Source organism: Mercenaria mercenaria, chromosome 11, assembly GCF_021730395.1.
Source record: "Mercenaria mercenaria strain notata chromosome 11, MADL_Memer_1, whole genome shotgun sequence".
In the NCBI taxonomy this organism is placed as follows: domain Eukaryota; kingdom Metazoa; phylum Mollusca; class Bivalvia; order Venerida; family Veneridae; genus Mercenaria; species Mercenaria mercenaria.
The window spans coordinates 53,349,857-53,361,670 of NC_069371.1; the positions used below are offsets into that span (position 1 = coordinate 53,349,857).

General features: G+C 34.8%; 1 protein-coding gene across 1 annotated transcript in view; it reads right to left on the bottom strand.

Moving 5' to 3' along the window:
* Nucleotides 1–6,698: 6,698 nt before the first annotated feature.
* LOC123530993 (serine-rich adhesin for platelets-like) overlaps nt 6,699–11,814 on the bottom strand; it is a 57,422-nt gene continuing 52,306 nt past the window's right edge. The window contains exons 6-8 of the mRNA XM_053517471.1: nt 10,083–10,194; nt 9,302–9,411; nt 6,699–7,463 (exon numbers count right to left, since the gene is read on the bottom strand). Coding sequence (XP_053373446.1) covers nt 7,353–7,463; nt 9,302–9,411; nt 10,083–10,194 — 333 coding nt within the window. The 3' untranslated portion in view covers nt 6,699–7,352. The remainder of the gene's footprint in view (nt 7,464–9,301; nt 9,412–10,082; nt 10,195–11,814) is intronic.

Sequence of the window (11,814 nt, forward strand, 5' to 3'; positions counted from 1 at the left end):
CAATAGAGAGAACAAAAGAGTAGCCACATAAGTATCCATATGTAGGAACGTCCGTCCGTCCGTCCGGAGCCACATCTAGGAAATGGTTGTGAATATTTATTTAAAATTTCATATACATGTTCACCACTATGAGTTCTTGCGGCCCGTCGAGTTTCAGTCAGATTGCCCAAGTAACACCAGAGTTATGGCCCTTAGAAGTTTCTAGTGTTAACTATATAGGGTACTATAAATATGGCAATTTCTGCATCATAACTTTTGATATATTTGACCTACAACTATGAAACTTAATCAGAATTTAGATCACCATAATGTGGTTGTGTACACACAATTTTATTCGGATTTATTTGTAAATTAAGAGTTATTGCCCTTTAATTGTATAAAAATCCACATATTTGTACATAACAAACTTACCATTTAGTAGAATTTCATTAAATTTCTTTCATTCTTTTCCATGAACATTTATTGTAAACATGTGAAGTTGTGTACCCACACCTGGTCACCCCCTTACCTTGATCACCCCCCCTCCCCTCAAAAAAAAAAAAAAAAATTTTTTTTTTTAGATTTTTTTCAAACAAACTTCATATACATGTTCACCACTGAGGTTATGGGGCCCATCAATTTTCAGACAGATTGCCCAAGTAACACCAGAGTTATGGCCCTTAGAAATTTCTAGTGTTAACTGTATAGGGTACTATAGATATGGCAATTTCTGCATCATAACTTTTGATATATTTGACCTAGAACTATGAAACTTTAACCGAATTTAGAGCACTATAATGTGGTTGTGCACAGACAATTTTGTATGGATTTCTTTTGTAACTTCAGAGTTATTGCCCTTAATTGTCTAAAAATCCGCATATTTGTACATAACAAACTTACCATTTGACAGAATTTCAGTAAATTTCTTTCATTCTTTTCTGTGAACATTCATTATAAACATATGAAGTTGCGCACCCACACCTGGTCACCCACTTGCCTTGGTCACACCCCCCCCCCCCCCCCCCCCAAAAAAAAACCACTTTTTTTTTCATCTCTTATTTTAGATTTTTTTCAAACCTTCCAAGTTGTACCATTCCCCCACCTCACTTCTCCACCCAGTCATGCCCACCACTGATTATGCATCCTCTGCAAACTTCCTTTTTTTTTTGTTTTTCATTTCTAATTTTCAATCAATATTTATAATCAACATGTGAAATTTTGTCTCCTCTATCGTTCCCCTGCACCCTCACCCCATAAAAAAATAAATATATACATATATCTATATAATTATATATATATATATATATATTTCCATTCCATTTTTCTTTTTTTTTTTAAATGTTCAAACCTTCAACATGTTAAGTTGTGACTGCACAAACCTTGCCCTCAGCCATGTTCAAGATATCTTACCTGTGTTCTCTTAAGGACATCTGTCCTTTTAAGTTCAAATGTACATGTTAAACAGCAACACCTGGTGCCAAACCACTCAAAGTCAATATTTCATTCCAGTTAAACTTCAAGCTCACATTTCAATTAACTGCATTTAATTTTAAAAGCTAAGCTTATTACAGTAAGCATATCCCATTCAAAATAAATTCTTTAGTCAGGATCAAAGTATCATACATTTATTATGTACTCTTCAATTAAACATTTGTTTTCTGTTAACTTAATTTTGACTAATGAAATTATTTGCTTCTTATTAACATCCTTAACTTTTTGCCGGATATATCTTTTTGCCATTCCTCACCACAAACCCGTTCGGCGGGGGATACCAATTCATCGAATTTGCTTGTTTTGTTGGGTTTAATGTCGCACCGACACAGTTCAGGTCATATGGCAACTTTCCAGCTTTGATGGTGGAGGAAAACCCCAGGTGCCCCTCCGTGCATTATTTCATCACTGGCAGATGTGGGTAGAACCACCGACCTTTCGTAAGCCAGCTGGAGGATGGCTTCCTCACACGAAGAATTCAATGCCCTGAGTGAGGCTCGAACCCACATCGGTGAGGGGCAAGTGATTTGAAGTCAGCGACCTAAACCACTCAACCATGGAGGCCCCTCTGGTATGATAGAATATGTTTTCTAGCCAAGCTGTAAGGTGGAACCGGATTTTCTGTTGCAGGTAGGAGGGATCAAATATTCCCTATTTCACTTATACACTCGAGATGACTTTGTGGAGGTTAAGCATTATAAAACTAGTTTAAATGCACTTGAAATGACTTGGTCTGAGGTTAAATGTTATAAACCAGTTTGGAGATCAAACTCTGAATGTAGCCTTGCATTTGATTTATAGCTCAAAAAGAGCACAGCTTGCAGGTGCAGATGCTCATCTGATTTTTTTGTATCTGTGTCATAGAAATATTGTCATACCCATGATTTTCTAAGTCCAAAAGGGGCCATAATTCTTGCAAAAAAAGCAATGTAGAGTTACAGTACTTGCTTTGCAGTCAGCAATTAATGGCAAATAACTGCTCTAAGTTTTAAAGCTATAAAAGCAAAACTTAACCAAGAAATCTGATATTTTCTAAGATCAAAAGGAGCCACAGTTTTTGCAAAAAGCAGGCTGGTGTTATATTTCTTGCTGTACAGTCAGCTATTGATGGTGAACAAGTGTTGCAATTTTATTGCAATAGCTTTGATAGTTTAGGAGAAAAACTTAACCAGGCAATGCCGAGCAGATGCCGACAACGATCAAGTGATGACAATAACTCATTAAAAAAAAAAAAAAAAAAAAAAAAAAATCTGATGAGCTAAAAATCATTGTAAAACACGACTGAGACATCTCTAAACTTCATAACCTTGGAACCCAAGGATCCAAACCTACTTACACCTTGGTCATGTTGGCCCTGAAGTCAGAATGGTATCAAGACCTAACAGACAGAAAACAAACAAAAGTATAGCAAAACCAGTGTTTTATTGCACTAAAGTCTACCTGAAAAAATAAAATCTCATTATGGTTAACTTAATTCCTTAAATTTGTAAACTAAACTAAAAAATGAAGATATGGTTGTTGAAACATTGCTTTAAAAATTAAACGAACACAAAAGATGATATCCCACTAAAATCTTAGAAAAAAAAAGATATGTTAATATTTATTACAACAAATAGTACACAAAATTAATAAGAAGAAATTCAATAAATATACAAAATAAATCCATGAAAATCAATGATGTCTAGTATCTCATTAGTATGAAATTTCATACGTAAGAAATAAGCCTGGTATTTGAGGGTGGTTGTCTGATTTCTACACCATTTTACATAACTATAAAATTACCTAATATATCGAACTAAAACTAACTGAAAATAAATTATATATCGATCTTACAATGTCAAAATTAACCTTGTGGGGTGTTAAAAATTAACCCCACGGCCTGATAAAAATTAACAGTATGAACTGTTGAAAATGTGTCACAGAAATTGTCAGTCTAATGTGTATAATACAAAATATACATTATAAAAACTGCTAAATATTAACATAATTCAGTAGGGCTTAATACTAACCAGTTATTGATTTACTAATTGAATCTACATCTAATACTTACTATACAAATCAGAAATATGAACACAGTTTATTAGGGGAATTATATCCCTACGTTGACCATGACATGCCATGTATATAACCAAGTTTGATCCAGTCTGGCAAATCCAAATGAGCCAGATCAAAAGGTCCTTTTACTAAATACCTCTTCTTATTTCTAGTGTTATATTAGTCAAAACTGACTACATTGTCAGTGAAATAAAACAATATCCTGTTGGGTACAATGAACTTTATGATGCATGGAATGCCATCATCACTATCATTTCTGACTCAAATTTGATATCAGTTATGCATCCAATGGGAACTGAATATATACAGGGCTTTGTGTTTGTTTGTGAAATACAAGCTGTCTTTCAGATTATAAATTATAGGTATGAAATAAATTCTGAGATAAACACAATACTTAAAATTGAAAATTTGTACATATATGATAAATTCAGAGATATGTTATAGAACACAGTACTTCAGATCGAAAATGTGAATGTATGTAATAAATTTTGAGATGTGTTTATAGAATACAAGAACTGATCAGTTAAATAATTGCTGCAATATGTGCTTATCATATATATTACAGTCAACAATCCTAACCAGTCAATGGTATTTCTGGATGAGCAATAGACCCTTGGAAAGTACACTTTAAATCAAGACATCATGAATGCTTAAATTTCTAGTTTTTATTCATATTCCAAGTGACTTCGCTCCTATTTACTGAATGGGCTTTGCTTAATCAGTGAATATTTGATCACTAAGCTGGTACTAAAATAGTATTTTTCTGCAATCAATATATGAATTTGAAAACTCTGCTAAAAATGATTTGCTAAAAAGGTAAAATAAAGTGCTCCTGATGCAAATAAAAACCACAGAACAGTTAAAAAAAAATAAAATCCTGGTAAAATTTCTATTTCATCATAATTTTTAAAATAAAAGATGTCTAGATTAACTAGGCATAAAATATGTGTAAACACGAGAAATAAATTCTGATGCTGGCTTACTTTCCTTTATTTGTTAAAAAATCTAACAAGAGGGCCATGATGGCCCTGTATCGCTCACCTGTTATCATTGCACTTGAGGACAAGAAGGTCCTCAGTAAAAATATTTAAGTCCAAAGGACAGGAACAACAAAGGGAAGAAATTTAACCAAAAAGAAAAAACAATTCTTACAAGGTACAGATATGTCAAAATGCACCTAAAAATTGGAGGTACAATCCATGTTGTACCACAGAAAAGTGGTCTCGGTTTTTCCCTACGGCCAATAATAAAAAAGTTACTAAAAATAAGCTATTTATAGTAACGTAAAAGGGAAGTAATTAAAAAAAAAATATTGTAAGTGAACAAAAGAAGGCTCTGCAAAATAAATCTGTTGACATAAATGAAATTTCAAATCAGTATCTTCATTAGTTACGGAGATATACCCATTTTAATTTGAAAACAAGAGCACCGCCTTGCGGGTGCTGACGCTCATCTGATTTTTTTTTGTGTAATAGAAATATTGTCCTACCCATGATTTTCTAAGTCTAAAAAGGGCCATCATTCTTGCAAAAAGCAGGATAGAGTTATGTTTCTTGATGTTCAGTGTCCACTTATGATGGTGCATAAATAACTGTTGCATAGTATTTACAAGAATACTTTGAAGTTTTGAGAAAAGGGTTGACTTAAACATAATATCACCAAGTAAACCTGATTTTCTAAGTCCAAAAGGCAATAATTAATTGCAAATAAGCGGATGGAGTTATGATATATCTTGTGTACAGGGTCAGCTTATGATGTGGAACAAGGATTGAGTTTCAAGCATTAGTTTATTGTGTTTAAGAAGAATAAAGTTTGATCCTAAACATAATGAATCTTATATCCAAGCAAAATCAGCAATTTTTAAGTCCATAAGGGGCCATAACTCTGCAAAAACAGACGGATTGATGTTCTTGATGACAGAGGCAACTTATGATGGTGACAGTGTTTTCAATTTTTAAGCAATACTTTTGACACTTTTAGTGATAAAAGCTGAACCATAACATACAATCTTACCAGGTTCAAAGCTTTATTTTCTAATCCAGAAGGGCAATAATTCTTTGCAAAAATGCTATGCTGGCAGTTTGATCTTTCTGGCGATGTTCATGGATCTGCTGGCATGATTGCTGAATCAGTATTTCAAGTTTCAATGGCAATGTTTTTGGATAGTTTTAGGAGATACAAGTACTCCAAACATAAAACTTAACCAAGAACATCTGATATTTTGCTAAGATACAAAAGGTGGCCATTCAATTTCAAAACATCAATTATGAGTTATTTCCCATTGCTAACAGGTCAGCTTAATTGTGCTGAACAATATTCCAAGTTTCAAAGCATATAGCTTTGATATATTTAGAGATAAAGCTGAACTCATAACATAAAACTTAACCAGGCAAATGCGACGCCGACATCCGCCAAGTGTCACAATAATCTCATCATTTTCTTTCAACAGAAATTGATGAGCTATTAAAGGAGGTAATTTGACTCAATCAATCCATATTTTAATCTACCCTGATTGGTTATCATCCAACAATGACAATAATGAAACTTTTCAAATAAGTCCTATAAGGATTACTGCTATAACCATTTTGACTACAATCAGGGAGGTCAATTCAGGATTAAAATACTGGAACCATACGACATCTCTGATTGTCATGAATCAAAGATTTATTGTATGTTAAAGATATTTTCGGAAGTTTGTATCAAATTAAAACCATTAATTGAAGGTCTTCATGCTGAAAACCATTTATGGAACCTTTAAGGGCCATAAACTCTGGAACCATGAAGGATTTGGACCTGTTCGTGAGAACAGATGCCAATTTTTACATTTCAATCCTTTTTATTTTTTATTCTAAAGCCAGCTATTTTCTAACACTTTTACTTGTTAATAAAGCAGAACATGCCAACACTTGCATTTCTCTGACGGTGTTTTCAAAGGCTTTAATATTCTGATATCTTTATTTCTGACAGTGTATATCCAGCTGAATCTTCTGGGCGTGTTATGTTGCAAACTTCTGGCAGTGTCCTGAATCTTTCGCAATGTTTGGTGAACTTCGAGATGTTATTTTGCTGAATCTTCTGGCAGTGTTATTTCTGAATTCTTTCCAGAGTGCAGTGCTATTTTTGCTGAATCTTGGCTATGTTATTTGCTCAAACTTCTGGTTGTGGTGTATTTTGCTGAATCTGGCATGTTTTTTGCTGAATCTTTCTGACAGGATAATTTTACTTAAGCTCCCAACTTCCAACAAAACTTATATCCTGGCTTTCAACATTGTTATTTTGCTGAAGCTCATTCCCCACTTTCAACATTGTTATTTTGCTGAAGCTCATTCCCCACTTTCAACAGCATAATTTACTGAAGCTCATTTCCCCATTTTCAACAGCATAATTGCTGAAGCTCATTTCCCCACTTTCAACAGCATAATTTGCTGAAGCTCATTCCCCACTTTCAACAGCATAATTTGCTGAAGCTCATTCCCCACTTTCAACAGAAGAATTTGCAGAAGCTCATTCCCCACTTTCAACAGCATAATTTGCTGAAGCTCATTCCCCACTTTCAACAGCATAATTTGCTGAAGCTCATTCCCCACTTTCAACAGAAGAATTTGCTGAAGTTCATCTCCCCACTTTCAACAGCATAATTTACTGAAGCTCATTTCCCCACTTTCAACAGCATAATTTGCTGAAGCTCATTCCCACTTTCAACAGCATAATTTGCTGAAGCTCATTCCCACTTTCAACAGCATAATTTGCTGAATATAATTTCCTAACAATAAATATTATATCTTTAATGCCAAACATAACTTCTTCTTTGTACCAGTATTCACAAGCTAAGACCATGGCCAGTTCTTGTACCTCTTTGCTAGTGACTTGGGTTTCCTCATTTTAGTGAGTACAATAGGTGACGGGGTATCATCTTCATACGGGTATACATTCTCCTTCTGAAAAATACCAGACAACAAACAATATTCATCATTATCCTCAACACATAATAATTTTTTAAAATGGACTGGTCCGTCATTCAATTTGGGCAATACCATTTATTATTTGAAGGGGTGTTCACTGAAAATTTACTGACTGAACAGCGAACAGTGCAGACCATGATCAGACTGTACGGACATGCAGGCTGATCTTGGTCTGCACTGGTCGCAAAGGCAGAATCACTTGCTGCCAGCAGGCTAAGGGTTAAAGTATTCTAAGATACAGACTTTCTGGTATTTTATTTATTCTTATTCCCGCTTAGTAAAAATCTTTCCTTTTTTAAAAGCTCAAAACACTACACAGTTCTTAATAAGAACAATAGTGCCTGACTGTCACAAAATATGCCCGTCTAAATATTCAGTTACGTATCATAAAAAGATTTCTAGTAATTCAAGGGCTATAATCCAAGAGTGCCTGGGGCGATTTAAGTGGTTATCAAACTTGGCTGAGACAGTATGCCCACAAACATTGTCAGCAGGTTTGGTGAAGATCAGATGAAAACTGTTAGACTTAAGAGAGCTGACAAGGCTAAGTTCGCAGTTTTTCAAGTAATTCAAGGGCCATAATCCAAGAGTGCCCGGGCCGATATGGCTGGTTATCGAACTTGGCCGAGATATTATGTCCACAAACATTTGGTAAGCAATGTTTGAGTGTTGAACGTTCGGATAAAAAAACTTAGTTTGACTAGAGCGGGTGGAGCAAAGGAACCATGTTTTAGTGGAATGCGCAATTTTCAGAGTAGGTATACATTAAAATGTTTACCTTTGCCTAGTGAACTCAATGGCAAGCAAGTTGTAGGTTAAATAGGAAATCTCTTAAAGCAGAATATAATGAAACCATTGCCTCATTTAATCAATGGAAATTTTCAGCTAATAATTGGTAATGTTGTACATTTGTCAAAACCTTGATGATGAAAATCAAGCAAGTTGTCATCTGAAAGAATGGTTACATATAGGACATAGTTTTATCTGTCTGAATCAGTGAAATAGTAAAATTCAATCTTGAAAAACTCATAAGCTTCTGAATAGGATAGTCATTATGATGGCACTTTGAATGAATAATTAAGCAAGATGTTACATTATGATCCTGCCTACAGTACTGGTTTGCGCGACAGTAGTTTAACAGTGTTTCTGCGTAGTTATTTTACAAATCCATTAGCAAAGATATGGACCGGACACGCCCATCAATGCACTATCATGAAAAATGACCTTTAACGTCTAAGTGTGACCTTGACCTTTGAGCTACGGACCTGGGTCTTGCGCGTGACACGTTGTCTTACTGTGGTACACATTCATGCCAAGTTATTTGAAAATCCATCCATGGATGACAAAGATATGGACCGGACACGCCCATCAATGCACTATCCTTTAACGTTTAAGTGTGACCTTGACCTTTGAGCTACGGACCTGGGTCTTGCGCATGACATGTCGTCTTACTGTGGTACACATTCATGCCAAGTTATTTGAAAATCCATCCATCGATGACAAAGATATGGACCGGACACGCCCATCAATGCACTATCCTTTAATGTCTAAGTGTGACCTTGACCTTTGAGCTACGGACCTGGGTCTTGCACGCGACACGTCGTCTTACTGTGGTACACATTCATGCCAAGTTATTTGAAAATCCATCCATCGATGACAAAGATATGGACCAGACACGAAAATTGCGGACAGACTGACAGACCGACAGACCGACAGACTGACAGACCGACAGACGGTTCAAAAACTATATGCCTCCCTTCGGGGGCATAAAAAGTCATTCTAACACTACTGTATATCCCTGCTTCAAAAGTTACCTGGTTGAGAATAGGTTTAGTTTTAACAGGGGTTTTCCTTGGTGTATGTCTGTACAAATCCATCTCACTGATTGTCTGGCCCCAGCTGATCCTTGATGCTTCTTTAGGCGCTAAAATAGAGTGTACAAACTGACCTTTAAAATAACCTGTATTTTTCAGATATTTCATCAACTTGTGACATATTTCCTAAATGAAAATCAAAATCATTTGTACAATATTAACATTTGCCCGATTCTTTTCCACTGAAAGTTATGACGCTCATTCTGCAAGAGGAAAGGTGCCAGAGTTAAGACAATGCTGCTTAGTGATAACAGCAACTATCTTGACGACATCTGCGTATAGTCAGGGAGAATTTTCCCTGGATGCTGCTGCAGTTGTTCCGTCTGATGAACAGAATGGCTCAGGGAAGCCAAATTTAATGTTAAATGCATCAAAATGTGTGCAATTTATTATATAACCCTGTTAACAAATGGAAAGGAAATATATTGTAATTATAAGAAATGAATTCATCTCTTTGGAGTTCATGCAAAATGAACGACAGAATAGGATTGGCAAATTAAATGCGAATCGCTAATGCGACTCATGGATTTCTGATCATATTCTGTCCTTCATTTCCCATGAACTCCAAAAAAAATTTTCATTAACATGTGACACTATACAATGCAATGTTTTATATTTCTAATTCCACCTTAGAGTTAATATGCTTGGCTTTTGTAAATTATAGGTTTAGGATGGCTGAAGTAATCGACTTAACACAATAAAACTAGAGTAACAAACTTACGTGGATAATATTTCACCACATTTTGTGATTCATCCATTGTGAGACATCGAACTTTTCGTTGACCATTGTGGGCTGTATGTAACATTGTGAGGTGATCAAAACGTTTCTGATTCTGAAAAAAAATAAAACATTAAAATGATAGTTTCTAGGCATTAAACTCAATTTTCAAGCAGAGTTAATACATACCAAATCTCACATAATTACATCATTACCTTCAATTATGCCCCTAACATGACATACAGAGATAGCTGCAATAATATGAACTCGAAAAACAGAAATCACTTAAACTTTCTCAACATAAAAAACTGCAGAAAAAAACTTAATTTGGCCTTTTGTTTTTTAGTTGCAAAATAATCTTAAACAGAAGTAAACAAAATGGACACTGAGATCATCAAAGAAAACATTAAGTAATAAGCAAATTATTTAATTTCGTGAGCACAAAATTTTGTGGTCTGCGTTAAAATAGCAATTCTGTGGGGATATGAATTCTTGGATATATGGTTTCCCAATAACATACCAAAATGTTGCTGCAACAAATTGATTTTCTCCACAAAAAATCTGTCAGACAAAAATCAATTCCAGAATTTGGGAAAGAAAGCCTTGTAATTTACTGTTGATAGAAGCTACAGGCTTCTCACAATTTGTTCTTCTATATTTTTTTGCTAAAGCAAATTCAGTAGTATCAGATCAATTTTTTCAAGAGTAAATCAATTTTGAAATTCATATTCCATAAAAAAACATTCTTCACAGAGTGTTAGACTTCATGAATAGTAAAAATATCATTAATACATGTATCGTAAGAAATGGGATTTCATAACAATTATCATGATATTTGTGTTCCATTTTAATTACCAATTTGCACAACTGCCAAATGTTTACCTGAATGCTTCCCCATCCCCATCCCCACCTACCCTCTCCACCTACCCTCTATGTATGATGTAAATACATTGCATGTGTCCCATGAAGAATAACACTAACGCATTTTGTCTTGTAATAGTTGTTGTCTGAAATTCTGCCATGCTTGGCAAGAAATATGCAGACATCACAGACAGTGGTAACACTATAAACATGCCCTTTTGTCATTACTGTTTGATATAACTGATCTATAAACATAATCATTTCGTGTTTTTTTTTCCTTCAGTGAAGTGCTGTAGTGATCATTTGGGGCTTATAATCAATACATTGTCAGTGTTCATCATTAAATGCTGTTATGATAGCATCACTTATTATCAGAAAACAGCTTCAACAAAACAAAAGGACCATGATGGTGCTAGATCGCTCAACTCATGTTCACATAAACACATGAAAAACAAGCTCAGTTCAATACTAGCCATTTTTTACAGTCGGATTTTATAAAATTTAATAAAGCCCACTCACAAATCATCTGTGTCAGACAACTTTAGGTTTGCAAAATTATAGACCTTGTATCAAATGGTGTGGGTGTTGATTTAACCTTTGAATCAAATCCATTTAGTAATAACAGAGTGAGTGCAGGTGCATCAAAAACTTTAACCTGAAGTTATAAGCAAAAAGGGGGCATAATTAATGAAATATTGGTACCAGAGTTATAACCCTTGTCATTAAATGTGGGGGATGATGAGGAGGAACTACTTTAGGTATGATTTGTTTGTTTGGGGTTTAACGCCGTTTTTCAACAGTATTTCAGTCAAACAGGTATGAAGCAAATCCATTTGGTAATAACTGAGCTAAAGTGAGTAGGTTTGCTCTCCAT